This window comes from Ursus maritimus, unplaced genomic scaffold, assembly GCF_017311325.1.
Source record: "Ursus maritimus isolate PB19 unplaced genomic scaffold, ASM1731132v1 scaffold_17, whole genome shotgun sequence".
NCBI classification, from domain to species: domain Eukaryota; kingdom Metazoa; phylum Chordata; class Mammalia; order Carnivora; family Ursidae; genus Ursus; species Ursus maritimus.
Genome location: NW_024424119.1, coordinates 60,377,394 through 60,402,253, shown reverse-complemented (window position 1 = coordinate 60,402,253; position 24,860 = coordinate 60,377,394). Strand labels below are relative to the sequence as shown.

Here is a 24,860-nt window from a genome sequence, read left to right as displayed (position 1 = left end):
TAAACCACGTGTCAAAGAAGAAGTCTCCAGGGAAATATAAAAATACACTTAACTGAATGAAAATGAAAATACAATATATCAAATTTGAAGGGCATAGCTAAAGCCGTGCCAAGAGGAAAATTTATAGCACTAAAATACATACATTACAAAAGAGGAAAAGTCTCAAATTGATAATCTAAGCCTCCACCTCAAGCCGCTAGGGAAAAAAAAGGGGGGGCAACATAAACCCAAATCAATCATAAGCAAGTAAATAATAAATATAAGAACATAGAAGTGCCTGGGTGGCTCAGCTGGTTAAGCATCCAACTCTTGATCTCAGCTCAGGTCTTGATCTCAGGGTTGTGAGTTCAAGCCCCATGTTGTGCTCCAAAAGGGAAGGGAAGGGAAGGAAAAGAGATAAGAGCATAAATCAACAAAATTGAAAATAAAAACTATAGAAAAAATCAATTTTAAAAAAATTGGTTGACAGAAATCTTCAAGAATTAGGTAATGCTGATGGTCACACCACCCTGTGAACATACAAGAACCATCCACTGTATACTTTAAATTGGTGAATTTTATGGTATGTAATTATATCTCAACAAAAGTGTTATTTTTTTAAAAATCCATAAAAGAAATCTCTTGACCCAGACCGTAGAATTCTACCAATTCTCTAAAAAGAAATAATACCACTTACTTAAATCTCTTCTAGAAAATGGAAGAGGAGGAGCTACTTACTAATTCATTTTCTAAATCTTGTTTTGCCATCATACCAAAACCAAAGACAATTCAAAAAAGAAGGAAATTACAGACCAAAATCCCCCATGAATATAGATGCCAGAATCCTTAATGAAATATTAACAAATTGAATTAAGAAATATATAAAAATAATTTTATACCATGACTATGTGGGGTTTATTCCAGGGATGTCAAGCTGTTTCAAAATCCAAAAGCCAATCAACGTAATCCACCATATTAACAGGCTTAAGAAAAAAGTCACGTTATCATATGCAGAAAAATTATTTTACAAAATTCAACACCCATGCATGATAAAACCTCTCAGAAAAGTAGGAATAGGGCAACTGCCTCAATATGACAAAGGGCATCTACAAAAAAATTTTTTTAAAAACCTTGCAGTTAACATTATATTTAACAGTGAAAAACTGAATGTTTTTCCCCTAAGATTAGGAGAATAGAAATATGTCTCTTCTCCCCATTCTTATGCAACATAATGCTGGAAGTTTCAGCCAGTGCACTGAGGCAGGAGAAGGAGCTGGAAGGCACACAAACATACGTAGGACTTGTATGCTGAAAACTGCAAAATGCCGATTAAAGAAATCAAAGGTAATCTACATAAATGGAGATATATACCATGTTCATGGATTGGAAGACCCAGCATAGTAAAGATGTCAATTCTCTCAAATAGAATAAAATGGGAAAGATCAGTCTACCTGGTTTAAAAGATTTATTATACAGCACAGCTACCGTAATGACGATTGTGTGGTATTGGTAGAGAGGGACACATAGATCATTGGAACAGAAACCGACACACACAGGGCATCTGCCTGGCTAAGTCAGTGGAGCATGCAACTCTTGATCTCAGGATTTTGAGTTCAAGCCCCACATTGGGTGTAGAGCTTGGTTTAAAAAGGAAAGAAAAAGAAAGAAATAGACCCACACAAAATACACCCCGCTTTCGTGGCAGAGGTGCGAAAGCAATTCAAAGGAGAAAATAGAGCCTTTCCAACAAGGGGTGCTAGAGGAACTGGACATTCATAAGCTCAAAGGTAAGGAAGGAAGGGAGGACAAAGGGATGGGAAGAAGGGAGGGAGAGGTGGGAAGAGAGAGAGAATCTCAACCTAAACCTTACACTTTATACAAAAATTAACTGAAAATGGATCATGGACTTACATGTAAAATGTAAAACAATAAAACTTTTTTAAAGAAAAAGTAGGAGGAAATCTTCAGATTTTAGGACTAGGCAAAGAGTTCTTAGACTTGACCCCAAAAGCCCAATTCACAAAAGGAAAAATTGATAAACTGGTCTTTATCAAAATAAAAAATGCTTGTTCTGTGGAAAAAAAATGCTTATTCTGTGGAAGACCAGGTGAAGAGTATGAAGTTAATGACTAAGAAACAATATCTGCAAACCACACATGTCACAAAGAACTCGTTTCTAGAATTCATAAAAACTCCACAGTAAAATAACAATCCAAACAGACTGTGGACAAAAAATACGAAGAGAGATTTCACTGAAGAAGATACACAAATAGCAAATAAGTATGAAATGATGCTTAACCCCACCAGCCATTAGGGAGCGCAGATTAAAACCATAAGGACGCATCAGAACACACTTACCAGAATGGTAAGGTTGAAAACAACGCCCACACCAAATACTGTAACGATGCTACATTATTCACACTGCTGGTGGGAGTGTAAAAAAATACAGTCCTCTGGGAAATTTTTAATTTCTTAAAAAACTAAACATGCAACTACTACACAACCCAGAAATTGCACACTCAGGCATTTATCCCAGAGAAATTAAAACTTGGGTTTGCACAAACACCTGCATACAAATGTGTCGAACAGCTATGTTCACAGTAGCCCCAAACTGGAAACAATCCAGATGTCCTGTAACAGGTGAGTTGAGCAAACTGTAAAGTCTAGCACACCACAGAAGGCTGCTCAGGGATAAAAAAGAACCAGCTACTGACACACAGTAATCTGGATGAAGCCCCAAGAATCATGTGAGTGAAAGTGACCCATCCCAGAAGTAACACACAGTATGGTTTCATTTCCATAACCCCCTTGAAATGACAGCTATGGCAAACAGACTGTGGTTCACAGGGATGGAGGGGGGGAGGGTAAGAGAGAAGTGGGTGTGGCTACAGAAGGGCTACAGCGGTCCTGACGGGATGGAACCTTCTGTATCTCCACTGTGTCAGTGTCAGCGTTCTGGTTGGGATACACGCCCTCTCGCATCATTAGAGGACACATGGGACCTCTCGGTAGATCTCCGACAACTGCATGTAACCCTTCAGTCATCTCAAACCAAGCTTAGTTTTACAAAAACAGCCCATCCCCGTCTCTCCCTGCAGGTACCTCCCACTACACGTCCTGGGAAACTCCATGCGAGAGCTGACTCTATCTGCCCTCCCCCTTCATGCTGCCTTCTCCAGCACGTTCCCAGGCTCTACCCCCACCTCTGACACTGCTCCTGTCGGGCGCAGCAGCATCTCTCTCGACCTCTCGCAACATCTGACTTGCTTGATCACTTCCTGGAATCTTTTTTCCCAGCTCTGCTTCTGAGACAGCTCAGGGTGCTGACCCTACCCTGCCTCAACGACTCCACCCTGGTCCCTTTTGCCGGCTCCTTCTTTCCTACTTGGCTTCTGAATGTTGGAATTCCCCCGACAGCCAAGTTCGGAGACGGCTCAGTCTTTGGCCTTCTTTGCTTCTCCTTCTACACTCCTTGCTGAGACAGCGACATCCTTTCCCATAACGCTGAACACTATCCATGACCTCAGATGGACCCCCTCAGCCCTGCGGTCTCCTCTGAGCTCCCTGTCACACAACCAGCTGTATACTCAGCGTCTCCCTTGAATGAAAATAGTTCTCTGAAACATTATGCGGCCAAAGCAGAGTCCTTGGGCTCCACTACTCTCCACTGAAACAGAACTGAGCAAGTATCTTGCTCCCAAGTCTCCCTTCTGAAGAAAAGGCAGCACCTTTCCCAGGGGTCGAAGTCACATCGTCTTTGGTTCTTCCTTCCCTCACATTGTGCACCCACCTGCTGAGCGGGCCCTCCCTGCGCTCACTGCAACATGAAGCCTTTGCACCCATTTATCCGAACACCCCGCTTCAGATCTTTATGCAACCAGTACAAGGGACACATGCAAAATCATACGCACCTTCTCATCAACAATCTTATGTGCCTCCTACTGCCCCTTCGAACATACTCACGTTCCTGGATAAAAATCTGGGTAAGTCCTATGACTCAGCTGATCACTCCGGGGTAATAGAAAGTTCTACAATTACTTCAAGTAGAAAACACAGTCTCGATTCAGTAATTAAGTGTCCAGTCCCAGCTGGCTGCTTTCACTGGGAGACAGAGGCCTGGCCCCTCTTTGCCCCTCCACGCCTAACACTGTTCCTTCTTCCTCAGCTTGCCGTTGGGTTACTGACCCCAACGCTATCCAAGCAGACGCGGGAGAGGAGGGGGGGCAGGCAAGTTTTGCCGTGCATGGCGCTGTCCTGAGATCATCTCATCTCTCCAGGCCTGACAGAAGTTTCCTGCCAACTTGTCTCTCACAAGGCACTTCTGTGAGTTCTTTTAGGACCTCGTTTGACTTCACTTTCTTTTCAAAATGCAGGCAAGGCATTTCTCCTTCAGTCAGAGAACTCTCCCACCCACCACTGCCAGTTTTTCAACAGTCCTTTCTGAACAGATGTTCTCTGCTGAGACCTCATCACTCCTCTGGTCAGAATTTAAAAGGGCTCCAGGCTGCCAACTCCCCCTGGGCTAGCTGGTCCATCAGAAGCACTCACACACCCTCCTTCTCTGTTCCCAATATCAAGCATGCTCTCCATCTCTCTCCGTCTGCCCCACTGCCGTGGGCCAATGGCTCCTGCCCTCAACATACAGGTGCAGTCTTGGGCCTCCACATTCTAGGAGCATGTCTGAAAGGACCATAGAAGCCGCCCTCACTCACTGGGTTGGAGGAGAGGGGTACGCTCCCTCTCCAAAGAACCCCCTTTAAAAACTTATCTGATTTGCAAAAACCCACCCTGTTAGTAGGGAGAGTGAACCCAGATCTTGGCCACTAGATCTTGGCCACCAGCTCTGGGCACCAGCCTCAGAGCTCACCACAGTCACTGCATCCTAGTGCCCTGCCAAACCCCCAAAGCAGAATCCCACGGCACCTGCATGTCTGGCTTCCAGACCTTGCCAGGCCTTGCTTTCACAAGGTCCTCTAACTCATCACTCCCTGCTGCTCACCCTCCTTTGTTGTCTTCAAAGCACTTGCCATTATCAGGCCTTTACTGAAGGCCTCCTGCTTGCCACTGTACAAGGAGCATCTCGGGGAGTGCCCAGAGAATGGGTCCCAGGGAAATAAGTGTCTGATGACTCCTCTGTGGCTCTCCTGACCAGTGCCTCCTGCCCCAGGGTCAAGTTCCTGCCCAGCCCCCCACCCAGGGCACAGACCCACCAGTCTGAGTCATCTGGGCCGATGGCCAAGTCCCAGTGGGCATTGAAAGTTGTAGAAACCTGTTCTATCAGTCCTTGTTCAAGTGGGGTTGGCTGGCAGGGATGTGGCCAGCTCAGAGCTATTTTTAGGGTCTGTCTTTGGGAAATTATTCTTTGATTGGCTGCAGGAAGAGAACAGCCAAGCTCCTCATAATCGCCTTTGTGCCCGTTCCTCTTTTCCTCAATTAAACGGAGCCTGTCATGAGACACGACTCCCACTCCAAGGAGGGATCTGGTTCAACGGACTTTGGGCCAGCTTCTCCTTAACTTCTCATCTTCCCTGTGCCTGCTCAATGAGCATTTACCAAGCATTTGCTGGACGCTCAGCCCTGAGATCTCTCTGGGTCTCTATGAACCCAGGGAGAAGGCACAGAGCAAAGGGTCCTAGTCTGTCCCTTTCCTCCCATCCATCATGCCACCAAACTATACCACCATCATTTCCTCCCCAGGATCCTTGAGGCTGGGAACACAGGACTCCAGGCACTTATAGCCCGAACCCCACCTCAGCGTGCAAGTGGCAGGTTCAACATAAGTATCTCGTACTGCAGGGTCCTCCACCCATAGTAACCAGGCAGAGCACATGCCAGCTATCCAGAACACAGCAATCTACCAGCCATAGCTTTCCAGCCAAACCTTCCCAGATTCCTAGCTCACGTGTACCTTCTTTCTCTACCTCCCAAAGCCCCCAAGGGCCTGATTTAATTGTGCTCGTGCTCTGGCGGCTCACAGGGCTCTAGGGGGTGGAAGGTAGCTAGGGCTTTCATCACATAAAAAAAGAGACAGCATTCTGCTCATTCATGGGAGAGTCCTCCAAGAAGAGCTTCACATGGAGGGGAGGTGGGAGTGAGATGGGTCACCAGGCAAGAGCCTTAGACCAGCTTCTGTCACGAGTACCAACCCAGACTGCCCTGTATACACCACTGTGATGGGCAGGCATTCTAACGGGTAAGAAGATCAAAAGGAAACAGTACCAGAGAGACACAGCAGAAAAGTCAGAAATGTGCAAGACACACGCTCTGACCCCAGAATCCCAGCATCATCAGAGAGGTCTCCCTACTCGTCGGCGCCGTGCAGCCCTAAACCCAGCCCTGCTGTCTTCCGCAGGCAGCATACAGACAAGGAGAGGCCAGCAGGCTTTACTCGCCCTCACTCCATCCAGAAAACCCCAGCAGGATGGCACAGCTAGTAGTTCCCAGCAAGCTGCCACTAGTCTTAGGGCCTTGAACAAATTAAACAACCTCTCCACGCCTCAGTTTCTTCCTTGTATGATGGGGTTCTTGAGATAATTCTATGAGTTAACAGGGATGAGACACTTCACGCGGGGCATAACCTGCGGCGAGCCTGAGGGGTCATGCTGCGGCCATAGTGACCATCAACAGCAGTTGCATCCCTGAAGTGTTCGCCTGGCCCTCAGTGTCACTTTCATACGAGAAGCTGTCCTGGAGACTCCAGGACCAAGGTCAAGAGCTTGAGTGGACAGCGGTGAGAGTGGGCCCTGGGTGGAGCCATCTGAAGGAAGGGGCCTGTATTTCATCCTATGGTGAACAAGGGAGCTTGGGGCTGGGCAGAGGCTCTTAGGTTCAGAAACATCACCCCAAATGAGACCCCAGGAGCTCCAGGGCCCACCCACAGTCCCAGCGCCAAGACGCGACTCACGTTGTACAGGATGTCAGTCCAGCCCTCCATGGTGATACACTGGAACACCGTCAAGATGGCAAACAGGATGTTGTCAAAGTTGGTGATGCCAAAGTTGGGCCCTGGCCAGTACTCCCGACATTCAGTGTCGCCCTCACACAGCCGGGCGGGGGCCTCTTTGCCACAGGGGAAGTCACCCACTGGATCTGGATCTGCGAAGAGAAGAACGACACACAGACCCTGAGCCCAGAGACACCCAAGTTCTCCAACCCCTGCTGGGATTCCTGGGCTGCGGAGACCTCATCCCAGGGAGGGGGCAGGAATCAAGCACCAGTGGAAACCCTCCCTCGACTTCCCACCATCCCTCTGCGCACCGGCTCTCTCCCTGTGCCTACAATCTGCCTTCCCCTGAGCCCAGACTAACCCTCCCAGGAACTACTGGTCAACCTCTCCCTCTCGACTAGAGCCTGCCCCTCACTGTTTAAACATGAGACTTATTCACCTAAAAATCAAACAAGACAAAGTCCCAACACCCAAGTCTTCCTACCACCACCACCCTGATCTCTCCTTCGTTCACAGCCAAGCTACCGCCAAGACCCTGACGTGCAGCTCTGCCTGTCACTCTGGCGCCAGGACCACACTGGAGTCAGCCCTGCAGGCCCGGGTCATCAGGAAGGTCAGCTCAGAGCCCAACCAACACGTGCCCAGAGGGTGGCAGGGGGCCTCACTGCGCTGGCCCCTCAGGGTCGATAGGTTTCCGCCAGCCCTGACAGGAGGCTTTCAAAAATGATTTAAATTGTAGTAAGAGCTTTCTCTGCATCGACTGAGATGATCATATGGCTTATCTGCTTCACTGCAAAACGCACCCGAACCCAACCCATTCTGGCCACAGCCGCCATCTCTCCTGGGTCAAGACAGGAGCCCCCTACTCCAGCCTGTCTGTGCCTTGGCCTTCCTGGAGCAGCCAGAACGATCAGATGACGTCACTCCTCACTCAGAGCCCTCCACCGCCTTCCTGACTTCCCTCAGAACAAGGCTCGGAGCTGCCGCGACGGCCACGAAGCCCGCAGGATTTCCCTCTGTTCTCGCTGCTCTTCACTCTGGCCTCCGCACGCACTGCTCCCTGTAACGGGAGCTCTCGGGCCCAGGGGGCGGCCCAGCAACCCCTCTCACTGCACTCTGATCACTGCTCCATGGTCCCCTCAGGAGAGAGGCCTCCCCCGGCTGGTTTCTGTGAAGCAGGCTCCCAAATTATTCTATTGAAAATTCTCCTTTTGTTTTTTCCTGGAAGTTACTCCAACCTGCCATCATTGCTTTATGTGCTTGTTCACGTATTTGTGTTTTCCAGGTTGTGCTGTGTGTGTCCCCCACTGGAACATAAGCCCCACCCCATTCACCTGGTTCCTAGAGCAGGGCCTATCCCCAGGACGAATGAGTCTGAGGGGTGCTGCCAGGCCTCACCTGTGCTGTTGGGGAAACAGGCCTTGTGGAATTTGCCCATGTAGAACTCGAGGCCAATGATGGCGAACATGAGGATGGCGAAGAAGAGAAGCAACCCGATCTGCAGGAGTGGAACCATGGCCTTCATGATGGACTTGAGCACCACCTGCAAACCTGGGCCAGAGCAGCCACGGCAGGCAGGTCAGAGCAGAGTGGGCAGGGCAGGGGCTCGGGTGGGGCTGTGGGCAGGCTAGCCAGGGCCTGGGCTGGGCAGCACTGGGGGTCCCGGAGCCCCCAAAGTAGGGACAGAGCAGGGAGTATGGGGAAGCATGAGTCTTGGGGGAACAGCACGTGCTTACAGGAGAGCCCTCAGGGCAGGGGACCAAACCTAAGTCTTGGAGGGAAGTAGACTGAGTAATGTCCAGAAGCAGGGGAGAAGCAGAGCGTGGGGTGTCAGAGTATGGAGTCTGGGGGAGAGATGTGGACCTATGGAGGGCTCTGGGGGAGCGAGAGCAGAGAACCCTAAGGGGAAAGGTGAGGGGGTGTTGGGAAGAAGAAGCAGAAGATTCTGGAGGTAGAGAGCAGGAGATCCTGGGGGGGAAGCACAGGAGTTCCCGACAGACCCAATTCCTTAGGGGCAGTGAAGCAGGAGACCTGCTCCTGGGAGTGTCTGACCACTAACCACAAGGCATGGGTGTGTCCAGGCCAAAGGGACTCCTCACAGAGGAAGCTCAACACCATGACCCCCTTCCCACCTGGCCCCAGCTCTTAGATACAGACCTGAGCCTTCGCCTGGCAGGGTCTTGGGGCAGAACAGGGGCTTCCCTGCGGCGGCCTCAGGGGGACGCAGCCCTAGGTCCCTGCCCACCCGGGGCTCTGAGAGAAACCCAAAACCAAACTTCCACTGCAGTGGATGAACAGGGGCCGGGGTCCTGTTCCTGCCCAGGCTCAGCTCCTTGAGCATCTGAATCCAGGAGCACGTCTTCACCTGGCCTCAGCTGTCCATGGCCCTGTCCAGCCTGAGCCAAGACAGGTGGTCCTTTGCAGCCTCTGGCCATCTTCTCAGGCACCCTACCCACCACCTTGCTCAATCTCTTATGTGTGTGGAAAGAAGCAAAGAGCTGGAAATATAGCAGAGAATGTGAGGAGGAGTAAAGCTTCCAATGGGGGAAGCCAAGTCAGGGCGAAAAAACAGGGCCATTCTCTGGGCTCTCACAGACAATTTCAAGGCTTCTTCACACCTAGTTCCTGGGGGGTCAGGAGCACAGAGACCCGAGGCAGCAAAGCCAAAGGGGCCAATAGTCAGGGCTTAACTGTGGCCATGGCCGTGGGGGGGTTGGGGGAGGAGGTTAGCAATCCAGGTAGGCTTGGGCCCAATCGCTCTTGCCAGACTCACTCGGAATCCCAGATACCAGCTTCAGGGGCCTAAGGACGCGCACAGCCCGCAGGGTCCGCAGGTCAAAGTCAGTGCCGGCTGTGGCCAGGATCCTGGCAGGAAAAGAGAAGGGAACTGAAGTGAGAGAACACACGCCCCACCACCCATGTCCTTTCTCCCAAGAACAGTGACACCATTTTGCCTGTGTCCCCTACTGTCCAAACACAGGGCTGGCACAGGGTGTGAGACTTGCCAGGCAGGAAGAGGCAGGGATAGATTTCAGACGTCCCCACAGTAATGTCAGCAATGGCTGTTTCCAGCGTGACCATCCCTACAGCTAGAAGGAATCACCTTGAGAGGACACTTGCTCTCTGGCACCTGGCCTGGCCTTGAATTTGTCCTCCAACTAAATCCAGGCCAGAACCAGGTCCCCAGAGCAACCCCAGCTGTACAGCAAGCCGCCTCACAAGAGGTGATGAGGAGTGGAGACGGGTAAAATGGGGGCGGAGGTTCCTGAGCAGGCACCACACACGCCCTTCTTCACCTTCTCCCAGGAGAACAGTGGGGTGGGGCAGGGAACGTGGAAGAGAGGGTTCAGGGGATTCAGGAAAGCCATCATAATCCGTTCCATTAGCAGAAAAACAGAGTCCAATGTCTCCCATTTCAAAAAACAAAAGATCTGATATCCACCTCTCAGCACGGCACATTTCTTTGCTCCCTTCACACCAAAGCTCAATCAGAGTGTCAGTCCTGGGTCTCCCCACCGCCTAACCTTCCTGTCCCCGTTAGGTTCTCACCTGCACCGTTCCACCGAAATGCTGTTCGAGCCTGTGTCTTGCCAACTTCGGTGCTCAAGTCTCCCGCTCTAAATGGTCTCTTCTCTGCCCTTTGGTCAACTCCCTCATTTCCCTTGAACTCCCCAGGAGCCCCTCCAGGTCTCAACTGCCACCTTTGCCTCGTCCACCAGACTCAAGAAGTGGATGCCCTGGGGTGGCCCTGCTTCTTCCCCAATACCCACTCAGTGAGCACTACTCTTCCATTGTTATTTCAGCCAAAACCAGGGTGTCACCCCAGAGTCCTCTCTCCCCTCACTCTACATTCAATGCACCAACAATCCTGGTGGCTCTGCTTTTAGAACGCATCCTGGACTCTTGGTTAAGAAGGCTTTGCCCCCCCCCCCCGCTAGGGATACACGGCAGTGAGAATAGAATTTGAGATGGAGGGGCGCCTGGGTGGCATAGCGGTTAAGCGTCTGCCTTCGGCTCAGGGCGTGATCCCGGCGTTATGGGATCGAGCCCCGCATCGGGCTCCTCCGCTATGAGCCTGCTTCTTCCTCTCCCACTCCCCCTGCTTGTGTTCCCTCTCTCGCTGGCTGTCTCTATCTCTGTCGAATAAATAAATAAAATCTTTAAAAAAAAAACAAAGAGATGGAGCTATGGCCAAAATAAGGTGAAACTCTCAGTGGAAAAGAAAAGAAAGGCAACAAGAAAATATCTATTCAAACCAAAAGTCCAGAGTGCGTGAAGAAGCCCAATGCTATGAGAGACGTTCAACTATCAAAACTGACGACGGGAAGATTAATTTTGTTCTGATGAAATCAACACATTATGAAACAAACACAGCCAGAAACAGGTAGGTATTTTAAAGACTAGCTAGTTTTGTCAATAAACAAATAGTTATTGAAAGAATATCAATAATAATAATGATGATAAATGAACTCTGGGCTGAAGACACGGTTTGAGAGCATTAACAATTTGGAAAATAGTACAGAGCCTAGTTCTGAAGATCTCACCCACAGACATCAAAAAGCCAAAGAAGGGACATGAGAGAGAAAGTGAGCAAGATGGAGGTTGGAGCATATGCCCAGCACACATCCGGTGTGAGCTGTGGAAGAGGACGGGGAGATGGTGGAGAAACAACATTTGAGGAGGTAGCAGGTGAGAAATTTACAGGATTAAAAATGACTTCTCAAATTCAAAGTGCATGACAAGTACGAATCAAAGAAAGAAAATACATCCAACCAGAAACAGGGAAGAACTGCAGAACACCAGGCGTAAGAACAGACTGAGAAGTTCCCAGAAAGGAAAAGAAAAGACAAAATACCTAGAGAAAAAGGGTAATTAAAAGAAAAGAAGGGGCGCCTGGGTGGTGCAGTCGTTAAGCGTCTGCCTTCGGCTCAGGGCGTGATCCCGGCGTTCTGGGATCCAGCCCCACATCAGGCTCCTCCGCTGGGAGCCTGCTTCCTCCTCTCCCACTCCCCTTGCTTGTGTTCCCTCTCTCGCTGGCTGTCTCTATCTCTGTCGAATGAATAAATAAAATCTTTAAAAAAATAAATAAAGAAAAGAAAAGAAAACTTCACTTTGGCAAAAATATGTGCCAGAAGACAGCCAAGTCACACCTTCAAAGAGCAGCGGAAAGTAACAGTCGCCTTGGAACCTTATATTCAGCTAAACTGTCAATGAAGAGTGAGGGCAAAGTAAACATATTTTCTGATATAAAAGAATTCATCACCCCAGATTCCAACACAGTCGAAGATTCCAGCAACCCTCCTATCAGAATCTGAAGGCCTGAATACCAAAATTCAGTAAGGCCACATGAGATGAAAACAAAATTAGCAGCTTTGAGGCTGGGTGGCTCAGTCAGTTAAGCGTCTGGCTCTTGGTTTTGGCTCAGGTCGTGATCTCAGGGTTGTAAGATCAAGCCCCGAGTTGGGCTCCACACTGGGCATGAAGCCTGCTTGAGATTCTCTTACCCCCTCTGCTCCTCACGTGTGAGTGCTCTCTCTCTCTCAAATAAGTAAATAAACCTTCTTAAAAACGAGCAGTCTTGATGTATTATATAGTTCCAATCTTCTCTCTCTTTCCTGTCTCATCTGTCTATCGAACTCTACCCCTAACAAATAGAGAACACAGCCTTTTTTGAGTACATGGGAATATCTTCGAAAATTGCCCATGTCCAGGGTTCCTGGGTGGCACAGTCATTTGGGCATCTGACTCTTGGTTTCTGCTCAGGTCTGATCTCAGGGTCGTGAGAAGGAGCCCCGTGACGGGCTCCACGCTCAGTGAGGCGTCTGCTTGAGTTTCTCTCTCCCTCTCCCTTTATCCCTCCCTGCCTTGAATAAATAAATAAATCTTTTTAAAAAAGAGAGAAAACTGTCCATATCCTACATCATAAAAAAAGCCTCAGCAAATTTCAAAGAATTAGTAACATACATTATCGCACTTCTGCTATTCAATAAACGTATTTAAATGAGAATACAACTATAAAAACACACTGTAAAAGAAAATTTATAGGTACAGAAACCCTCAAAATGTACAACTAAATAACTCATTAACTAAAGAAGTAAAAAGAGAAATTACCAAATATTTGGGACCCATCAACAACGAAAATACTACATATTACAATTGTGGAGTTCAGTTAAAGTGATGTTTTTTGTTTTTTGTTTTTTGTTTTTAATGATTTTTTATTATATTATGTTAGTCACCATACAGTACATCCCCGGTTTCCGATGTAAGGCTCGATGATTCATTAGTTGTGTATAACACCCAGTGCACCATGCAATACGTGCCCTCCTTACTACCCATCACCGGTCTATCCCATTCCCCCACCCCCCTCCCCTCTGAGGCCCTCAGTTTGTTTCTTATAGTCCATAGTCTCTCATGTTTCATTCCCCCTTCTGATTACCCCCCCTTTCTTTATCCCTTTCTTCCCCTACTGATCATCCTAGTTCTTATGTTCCATAGATGAGAGAAATCATATGATAGTTGTCTTTCTCTGCTTGACTTATTTCACTTAGCATTATCTCCTCCAGTGCTGTCCATGTTGTAGCAAATGTTGAGAACTCGTTCTTTCTGATAGCTGAGTAATATTCCATTGTATATATGGACCACAACTTCTTAATCCAGTCATCTGTTGAAGGGCATCTCGGCTCCTTCCACGATTCAGCTATTGTGGACATTGCTGCTATGAACATTGGGGTGCATATGGCCCTTCTCTTCACTACGTCTATATCTTTGGGGTAAACTCCCAGTAGTGCAATGGCTGGATCATAGGGTAGCTCAATTTTTAACTTCAGTTAAAGTGATGTTTAAGGGTAAATTTATAAACTTAGATGATTTTTTTTGAAAGACTGAAAATAAATAAACCAAGCACAGATATGTCTGAAGAATCTTAAAAAAAGAACAGCAGAGTAAATTTACAGAAAAGAGAAAAATGGAAATAATAAAGGTAAGTGTAGACATGGTTCAATCAGAAAACAGAGATCTAGAAAGCTGAATCTGAAAGTTGACTAGAATGAACAAGCTTCTGGCAGGAATCATCAAGAAAAAGAGAGTGTGTACACATCTGTACACAGACACACACATGTCGAAACGCATGACACTTTCATGCATGCGCATGTATGCACACACATGTATACACGTGTACATTCACGTAGTTACATACAGGGAACCAAACTGCAGGCAAGAGAGATTTTTAGAATCACAAAAGAATATTATTAACAATTTTATGCCAATGTTAAAATTTTGATGAAATGGATATATCCCCCCAAAATGCAAATTATCAAAAGTAATTGAAGAAGTAGAAAACCTGAATAAACCATGAATGACTGTATTCGTTTTCTATCGCTGTGTAAAGACTTGCTACACATTTAGTAACCTGAAACGGCACCGAGGGGCTCACAGCTCTGGAGGTCAAAGTCAGGGCGCACCGCAGCTAGGTTCTCTGCTTCGGGTCTCACAAGGCTGAGACCAAGGCGTCAGCCAGTCACACCCTCACCCAGAGGCTAACCTAAGGCACGTGGTGCTTCCCAGCCCTTCACGTTGTTTGCAGTAGGAATGGCGTTCCCATTGTCCTGCTGTCAGCTGGGGGCTTCTCTTAGCTCCTGGCAGCCACACGCAGGTCCTTGTCACTTGGCCCTCAACAGTCCCTCTCACACCTCTGAACTCTCTGCTTTTACGAAGGGCTCAGTCCCTTTAAAAGGATCGCCTAATTAGATTGGTCCTTTTCGGTTAACTCAGTCACCCGTTTAATAAACTAACGATGGCAGTGATCTGTTATCACACCCACGTCCTTCCCACACTCAAGGGGAGATGACCACAGGCAGGGATGGACACCCTGGGGGCTCTCTCAGAATTCTGCCTACCAAAACCACTTACAAAACTGATTTTGGATTCAGGCATCCTCTGGCAAAACATCAGATCCCGACAACCGTACGAACGAGTTCTATGAACATTCAAAGAACAGATCATTTCTATGTCACACAAACTGCTTCAGAGAATAAAAATACAGGAAAAGCTCCCCAACTCATTTTATGATCCCAGTATAATCTTGATATCAAAATTGGAAAAGGACAAGAAAATTTTATACACATCTCACTTATGAACACAAATCTTAAATTACAAATTAGAATAAAACTCAAAGGTACATATTTTAAGAGTATATAATGGCCAGTTGTCATAGGAACATAAGAATAGTTCAATAGTAGAATAACTATTAATGTAATCCATCACATAAAAAATCAAAATAGAAATCATGTCATCATGTCAAAAAATTTCAGAAAAATTATTAAGTGAAATTTCAATATCATTAGACAAGAACTAGGGATAGAAAGAAAAACCCCTTAAACGGACAATATGTGTTAGGAGCAACCCTCTTTAAATTCAGGAAAAAATACAAGTATACTATTTAGATCATATGGAGGTCATAGCCAAGGCAATAAAAAAAAGAAATAAAATATATAAAGATTAAAAAGGAGAATACAAACTGTCATATTCACAGATAATGTGATTTCTATACAGAAAACCCAAAAGCATACACTGAAAAACTATAAGAGGTAATTAGAAAGTTCAGCAAGGTTGTGGAATACCAAATAAATACCCAGAATTACATTGTTTTCATTTACGATTAGAAAATACAATTTTTAAAAACTATCATTCTAATGGGTCTGCAACTAGAAGTGGTAATGGCTGCACAGCTCTGACTTACTGAAAACCACTGAACGGTACATTCTAGAAGGGTGACTTCCATGGTGTGTGAATTATACCTGAATAAAGCTGTCATAAAAATATTGTTCATAATAGCAACAAATCAAAAGTATCTAGGAATAACTCAATAAAGTAAGTATAATACCTTAATAACAAAAGTTATAAAACATTCTTGAGAAACAACGGGATAAGAATGAACCATATTAATAGATGAGACAATTCAACATCATTAGATGTCCCTTTCCCCCAAATTAATCTACAACTTGAATGCAATTGCAATACAAATCCCAACAGATCTCATATGTAGAAAACCCTAAATTTGTTTTTAAAAAATGCACCAAAAACTACCAGAACTAATGAATTCAGCAAAGTTTCAGGATGTAAAGTCAAAACAAGAAAACAAGCTGTGTTTTATACACTTGCAATGAACAAGCAAAAAAGGAAATTTTTTTAATCCATTTACAATAGCATCAAGAGAGAATGAAATACTTAGGAATAAAATTAACCAAGGAGGTAAACTATATGTACACTGAAGACTACAAAACGTTGCTGAAGGAAATTAAAGAACACTAAACAAACTTAAAGACATCCCATGTCCATGAACTGGAACCTTAATAATGTTAAATGTCCACACTACCCAAAGCAAACTACAGATTCAATGCAATCCCTATCAAAACTCCAATGACATTTTTTGCAGAAATAGAAAAATTCATCCTAAAATTCACATGGAATCTCAAGGAACCCCGAATAACCAAAACAATCTTGAAGGAGAACAAAACTGAGAGACTCACATTTTCTGATCTCAAACTTTCTACAAAGCTACAGTAATAATGTGGTACTGGCTTAAGGACAGACATATAGACCCACAGAGCACAAGAATAACCCAGAAACCAGTCCTCACATACACAATCAATTGATTTTCAATACGAATGCCTACGACGTTCAATGGGAAGACAGTCTTTTTACCAAACTGGACTGGGAAAACTGAATATCCACATGAAAAAATAAATGGGACCCTTATCGTATATAGAAAAAGTAACTCAAAATGGATCTTTGCTCATCTAAATGTGAGACCTTCAACTATGAAACTCTTAGGGAAAAAAATAGGAGAAAATCTTCATGGAATTGGATTTGGCAATGACTTCTTGGATATGACACCAAAAGCATGGGCAATAAAAGAAAAACACATTGGACTTCATCAAAATTTAAAACTTTTGTGCATCAAAGGGCCCTGTCAGGAGAGTGAAAAGACAACCTACAGAATGGGGGAAAATATACACAAATCGTTTATCTAATAAGGGATTAATATCCAGAATACATAAAGAACTCCTACAACTCAACAACAACAAAAACCCAATTTAAAAATAGGCAAAGGAGGTGCCTGGGTGGCGCAGTCATTAAGCGTCTGCCTCCGGCTCAGGGCTTGTTCCCAGCGTTCTGGGATCGAGCCCCACATCAGGCTCCTCCGCTGGGAGCCTGCTTCTTCCTCTCCCACTCCCCTGCTTGTGTTCCCTCTCTCACTGGCTGTCTCCCTCTGTCAAATAAGTAAATAAAATCTTATAAATAAATAAATAAATAAATAAATAAATAAATAAATAAAAATAGGCAAAGGGGGGCGCCTGAGTGGCACAGCGGTTAAGCGTCTGCCTTCGGCTCAGGGCGTGATCCCAGCGTTATGGGATCGAACCCCACATCGGGCTCCTCCGCTACGAGCCTGCTTCTTCCTCTCCCACTCCCCCTGCTTGTGTTCCCTCTCTCGCTGGCTGTCTCTATCTCTGTCAAATAAATAAATAAAATCTTTAAAAAAAAAATAGGCAAAGGACTTGAATGGATGTTTCTCTAAAAAAAGAAAAAAAGACACACAAATGGCCAATACGTACATGAAAAGACGCTCAACATCAGTAACCAGTGTGGAAGCCAAATCAGAACTACACTGAAATTCCACCTCACACCCACTGGGACGGCCACTATAGAAAAGAAAAAAAAAGAAAAGAAAAGAAAAGAAAAGAAAAGAAAAGAAAGAAAGAAAGAAAGAAAGAAAGAAAGAAAGAAAGAAAGAAAGAAAAAGAAGTGTTGAAGTGTTGGCAAGGATGTGGAGAAACTGGGACCCTGTGCACTGTTGGTGGGAATGTAAAATGGTGCAGCCGCGTGGAACACCGTGTGGCAGTTCTCCCAAAAGTGGAACATGGAATGACCATGTGGCCCAGCAATTCCACCTTCAGAGCACACACAAAAGAACTGAAAGCAGGGTCTAAGAGATATTTGTTCAGCCGGCTCATAGCATTACTCACAACAGGTAAAAGGTGGAAGGAACCCGAGTGTCCATTAACGGATGAAGGGAGAAGCAAATTCTCGTATCTACATACAGCGGGGTATTAATCAGACAAACAAGGAGGGAAGTCCTAACCCAGGGTGCAACACGGATGAGCCTTGAGGACACGGTGCTGAGCATAATAGGCCAGTCACAAAAAACAAACACTGCTCGATTCCACTCACATGAGGTGCTCAGAGCCGTTAAAATCATAGAGACGGAGAGCAGAACAGGGGCTGCCAGGTCTGAGAGGAGGGCCGGGGAGTTAGGGTTTAACGGGGACAGAGTTTCGGATTTTCAAGGTGAACAGAGTCCTGGAGACAAAGGGCAGTGTTGGCCGCACAACACAGTGAGTCCGTGTAACACCACTGACCGTGCACTTAACAGTGACTCAGATGGCAAAGTTCATGTTCTTTGTGCTTTGCCACAATTTTAAAAATTAGAAAATAAAAAGAGGTCTAAGTGCAGAAAGCAAACTCTAAAACTTTGAAACAAACAAGGAAAAAATTCTATGATTGTAAGGTAGGGAAGGGTTTCTAAAGAAGACATAAAAATCCCAAACCATAAAGTAATAGGTTGATCAATTTGACTACAGTAAAATTTAAACTACAACATGGAAGATACTATGGAGAAAAGGCACATAACTGACATAGAATGTCTCCAGAATATAGAAAGAGTTCCTATAAATTCGTATTAAAAATACGAATAACCTGTCAGAAAAATCAGCAAATTGCAAAAGAGAAAAGAAGATGCTCAAAAGCACTGGTGAGCAGGGAAATGCGACCGCACTGCATAGGAGACGTCGTTTCACCCTCCGTGTGGCCACGTCCCAGCGAGCGAGGTCAGCAGCAGCCCTGCGGGCAGAAGAGAGGACTGCAGAACCGTTCTGGACAGCATTTGGCCACTTCTAGAAAACTTTAAAATGAGCATCTCTGTGACTCAGAAAACCACTTCTAACTGCATATGAGACGTGTCACACCAACGCGTGCAGAAACACGTGCAGGCGTGTTCACAGCAGCACCGTCTGTAAGAAAACCGGTGCTCACCGCGGGGCAGAGGAAAATTAACTGTGCTGTGTGTACGCGTAAAACACGGATGGGCACGTAAAATCAGATAAACCTGCACATACGAACGTGGAAGATGTTTAAGATAATGTTAAGGGGTAAAAATGCAAGTTGCGAAGTAATGATAGGTCTGTGTAAATCCGTACACACAAGCGACTCTGTCCGTGAGCTGTGGATACAGACCCGCGTGGCAGGAGCTGGAGAACTCACACACGCGTGCTGGCATCCCAGCCACAAAGCAGGACGGCTGCGACAGCCAGCGGGGGAGAGAGGAGAGAAAGTTCCACTGAGGGAGTGAACGCGGGAGAACTGAACTATCGCTGCAGCGTTTCCCTTCTCTAAGCGAGCCCTCCAGCCCTAACTGCCGAGCCACAGGCCAACGCGAGGCAGGAAGCCCGTGTGTCAGCTCGGGGCGCAGCGGGCAGGGTCCAGCCTCGGACAGACGCAGCAGGGTCAGCGGCTGAAGGGCACGCGGGAAACTCCAACGCTGGCAAGAGACAAAACACACAGGACGAACAGGAATTTCTCCCTTCGCTCAGGGCCGTCTGTCCGCCAGGCACCACGATCCCCACCAGCAGACCCTGAAACATCAGTAAAAGGACCTCAGAAGTACTGCCAGCCAGCAAAGACCCCGAAGACAAGGAAACCTCTTTTGACGTGTCAGAGTCGTCATGGTCGTGGGACAGGAAACCAACTTTGTTTTTTAATGAAGGTCTCAAAGGTGTTTGGACCCAGGCAAGAATGTATCTGCAATCTTAAGAACCATAAAAACACAGAATCTACCCATAAAAACAGAATTACAGCCAAACAGCAGCCACACATGCTCTGAGGCCGCCAGCACCGAGTGGGGAGAAGCCGGCGTGGCCGCGCCCTCAGCCCACGCGGTATCACAAAACGAAAGGGAAGGAAGCCCCAACTTCATCGTTCTACGATGATGGTTTCCTCGGGGGGTGACCGTATGATAACCCTGGGAAGACGCACAATGAAACATGGAAGTGTTCATAGAAGTCAAACTTTCTGCATTATAGTTTAGGTCATGATTAAGCGAATTTGCCGGAACACACCAGCACCCCGAATGCGGTTGCATCTAGCATCACATTTGCCCTGTGATTCTAATTTTACAAATGTAACGGGAAAAGTTGATTTAGACTTGTGAGTTCAAGTTGAAAACTTAAGAAATTTGTAAAAAGGACTGGAACATTTTAACGAACTTATGATTCATCATCTTTACACTTTAATTTATTGGGTACACAACACTTAAGCACTTAGGAGATCCAGTTACAGTAAATTTGTAAAAGAAATTTTAAACGTTTGACACTAAGTTTGTGAAATGGAATAAAACATTATTTAGTCACCTTGAAAGTCACTGTTAAAAATTGCTAAATGTATAAATATAATGTTTCATAAGCTGAATCTAAAAAATACTTTTCCATTTTACTGTGAAATCACCGGCGCGTCACCGTGAGCGTGGGGTGTACGGCAGGATGTGCTGGTCTGCGTCTGTCGTGAAAGGATCACCATGACAGGTCCAGCTAACACCCATCATCTCACAGAGATCAATTTAAATGAGATGTGGCGAGCTCCTAGGACCCCCTTCACAGCGTTCCTGTGGGACCCGCGGCAGCTACGGGCACCGTGTTGCTCGTTGCATCACCCCCCCCCCCCCCCCCCCAGCTCCCACTTCTGGTAACCACAAATCCGATCTCTCGTTTTATGAGTTTGGTGTTTGCTGTGTTTTGTTCTGGCTTTGGGTTCCACATAAAGGTTAGACCATGTGGTATTTGCCTTTCTCCTTCTCACTTCACTTCACGTAATGTCCTCTAGGTCCATCCATGTGGTCACAAATTCATCTCAATTTTTTTAAAAAGAGCTACATTTTTGTATTTGTAACTTTAATAAATTGAATGTTGATTCTTAGAAACTAAAAGTTTCCGAATAATCTTCCATTCTCAAAATCCAGTGTCAAGAGTACCAACAAACCCCTGTTTATCAGGAAGGATTTCCTTTAAAAGCAGAGAACAAAATAAGAATTACCACCATAATTCTCACTTAATCTTATTAAAGAGTTCTAGTGAACATAAGAGAACACGAATAAAAAATAAGGAAATGAATAGATAAAATGATTCTTTCCAAAGACAATGATAAAAGTCCCAGGAGCCTGGTCAGGAGCAGACTTTCTCACAGTGCTGTCCCAGGACCAGCAGCAGCAGCCTCACCTGGGACGCAATGAGGAGCCCGGCCTCTGAGGTGGTCCCAGCACCAGGGGCGTGAGCCCTGTGGGCGACTCTGAGGCCACTCAAGTTCGGAAGCCTGCTGGCGGATAGCAGCAACTTGAACACTGCCCTGCAGGTTTGCGAGGACCCCTAACTTCAACTTTTGCAGAGGACAGAAGACAGCATAGGGCCACAAAGGAAAAGTAGAGCACGGTGAGACCAAGAGCAATGACAGAAAAACAGGCGTGGAACAGCGGTCCCACTGAGAAATCTGGGCTGAAAAACAACCAGAGCTGGCTGTGAGCCCACCATCGGCAAAGACAAAGGCACAGCTCCCCCCAAACGCAGCCTGCGTCCACCCCTGAGTCCAGCAGCACGACAAGAACAGGATGTCCAAGTCAAAGGGGTAAAGCCATCACTGCTCAGAGATACGGCGACACCGCACCAGCATCAATAAATACAAGCCACTTAGAAACTCCTTTAGAAATACGAGAGACCCCCACAAGGAAAACCACAACATCTTATTCACAAGAAGGGGGGAGCACTGAATAAATGGTAAGATGTACTATAATCCCAAATAGACAAAGTATGAATTTTTAGAATTTGACTCTCCAGAAATCAATTTAGAGATTCTCAACAATTGAAACAATAGCCCAAAAGGAATTCTTTGAACTACAACAAATTGATCTCAAAATTCATCTGGAAAACTAAATAGGCAAAAAATTGAAGAAAGGTTCAGGAAAGAAGAGCCAAGAGTAAAGGGCTCGTTGAATGAGATACTAGCGCCTTACTCTGAGCTCAGCAACCGGACCCCACACCAGCGGGGAGAGCCAGCACCAATGGGGTTCAAGTCAAAACACAGCAGCAGAGTCTGTTCCACACAAAAACACACTAGGTATGTGATAATGGAAGCATAATGAGATGACAGGAAACTGAAGAATTTTTAGATATGATTTACAGAGGAAATAAACCATCATCCAATTTCCAGGCATTTGTCCCAAGGAAATAATCAGGTGTGGTAAAGATGCATGCGTTTTGGCGTCTTATCTATAAAAGCAAAATTGGAAATCAACCACGTGCTCGACAGCAGAGGGTAGCTGAGGCCCATCCCCACGGCAGAAGAACCGTACCTTCCGAGCACACCCCTGGGGGCGGCTTGTGGTGGAAGCAGGACGCCCTCAACACCCCTGCAGTGTGATACCAGTTGTGTGTTTTTAAGACCTACACACAGAAAAAGCTTGGCAAGAAACAGTGCAAAATATTAACAGTGGTCATCTCAGGACAGCTTGTGGGTCGTTGCTTTTATTCTTTCCCATATTAGCACTTCAAAGTGAGAAAGTCAATATTTTTTATTTATATAGAACAGAAAAATGTTTACCCTTCACTGAAATTAGAAAATACAAAATAACAATAACTTTGAGGTACTTTAGTTACAGGTGTTCTATTAACAGAAATAACAGAAAAGCAGTTATAGCACACACCCTTGTGTTCAGCAAGTATTTCTTGGTGCCCACTCCTCCCAAAGTCTAAGGCTCTAGAAAAATCCTGGAAAGCAAGGGGGTGACATGAGCCAGGGAGGGAGGCGGGGGTGGGGTGTCGGCTCCCCTCCCCTCCAGGACCAGCTAGTGCCTCCTTCCAGCGCCACACCTAGCTCGATGCCTGGCAGGAAGTGCTCACCCACGGTGCCCGTGAAGAAGCTCTGAAATTTCCGAAACGAAATGGCAAAGGGTCCACAGAGAAAACTCCTAAAACTAAACACAATTTCGTAATGTGCGAACACACCGAAAGTCACAAGTAATGGGAACCGAAAGGTAAAGCGGCAGTGAGATAGGGCTTTACACCCAATAAATTAACAGGAGCTTTAGAAACGTGACATCCCGTGGTGGCAGAGTTGCTGCGAAACTGATGACTTAAATAGAACTGGCGGGAATCGTAAACTAACGCTTCCCATTTGGTGGAGAAACAACTTGGCAAAATGAGATGCACAACGTGTTTAAACACTTTTCACCAGTCCACTCTGGGAGCCTGTCCCATCGAAATAATGCGAAATTAAGAAGCCACAGTTACAAAGATAGGCGTCGCAGTATTTTGGTTAATAACCCAGATGGCGCGCCTCAGTGCTCGGCAACAGAGAAATGCCACACACCGGTACGAGGAGGAACCCCACACCGGGTGGCGGTGCAAATGGTAACAACACAGAGTAACATGTTTGCGACACAGTGAAACAGACAGACTGACACGGATGACGTGAGAGAAGCCAGACACAAAGGGCCGCAGAGCGTCTGACTGCGTTTGTGTGAATGCCCAGAACAGACAAACCCATGGACGGCAAGGGGACCAGGGATGGCCAGGAGCTGGAGGGGTGGGAGGGGAGAGGGAGTGCAGATGGATAGGTCTCTTTGGGGAGCTGATGGAAATGTGCTAAAATTAAGTTATGGTACTGGTTGTATAACTGTACGGCCACGCTAAAAGCCGCTGAATTATATGCTGTAAAACATGAATATTATGGTATGTCAATTTTACCTCAATATGCTGCTAAACAAGAAGAAAAAGGTAAAATACAAGCTCTTATGTAAATTATGATTACAAATATATGTAATACACAGTGATTTGGGCCCCAGAGCACACGGAATCCCGCTTGTGACTGTCACCAAACTCCCAGGCCCAGGTCACCTTCTGCACATGGAGCAGAAGGGGGTAAACGTGGCGTAGATGTGTCCACATAGGCACCTGGCACAGACGCGCCAGCTAGTCCCCTGTAGAGACCCACTCTCGCACCGGCACCCAAGGTGGAGGGGGCACCCCCAGCTGCATCATGGTACAGGAGGGGAGGGACCCCCACAGCTGCAGCCTTGGCCTGGGCCCCCTAACCCTAAGCAGGAACTCACTACACCCCCCCCCCCAGACGCTGGGGTTGCCACTGAGGTCGCCCTGCCTTTCAACAGCTTCTGTGCCGTAGCCTCTGGGCTCACACCCCAGCCGGAGCCCGTGTCCGAGGCCTTACCCAACCCCGCCACACCCCACAAGGCCACCCATTTCTGAAAATGTCAAGAACTCCCAGAGGTGGCCAGAAAGCCACAATTGCTATGTGTCTGAGAGGAAGTGGCAGGACAGAGAAACTACCAATTGCCCCCAAACCCAATCCCAATCTAAACCGTAACCTGCATCTTGGAGGGTTCGCCTGNCCGGCCCATAATTCCCCCCCCCCTTGCTCCTTGCTGCCCCTCTGTGGGACGGAGCCCTGCCCCAGCCACCTGTGCCAGCCCCTCAGAAGGTCCATGCTGAGCCTGGGGGAGACCACAGACCTAGCGTGGTCCAGCAGTCCCCAAGCTTGTCAGCCCGTGTTCTGGAACTGTTTGGGGACAGGCATCAGAACCACAACAACAAGGCTGGTGATGGGGGCACCTGGGGGGCTCGGTCTGCGTCTGCCTTCCGCTCAGGTGATGGTCCCTGGGTCCTGGGACTGAGCCCCACATTGGGATCCCCGCTCAGCAAAGAGCTTGCTTCTCCCTCTGCCCCTGCCTGCTGCTCCCCTACTTGTGCTCTCTCTCCCTCTGTCAAATAAATAAATAATCTTAAAACAAACAACAAGGTTGGTGATGGCAGTCTGG

General features: G+C 46.7%; 1 protein-coding gene across 2 annotated transcripts in view; it reads right to left on the bottom strand.

Annotated features, from left to right (window-relative positions):
- Positions 1–24,860, bottom strand: part of CACNA1B (calcium voltage-gated channel subunit alpha1 B) — a 196,642-nt gene that overhangs the window by 146,797 nt on the left and 24,985 nt on the right. For both annotated transcript variants that reach the window (XM_040632311.1, XM_040632313.1), the window contains exons 4-6: positions 9,699–9,790; positions 8,324–8,476; positions 6,884–7,074 (exon numbers count right to left, since the gene is read on the bottom strand). In XM_040632311.1, the coding sequence (XP_040488245.1) occupies positions 6,884–7,074; positions 8,324–8,476; positions 9,699–9,790 (436 nt within the window). The remainder of the gene's footprint in view (positions 1–6,883; positions 7,075–8,323; positions 8,477–9,698; positions 9,791–24,860) is intronic.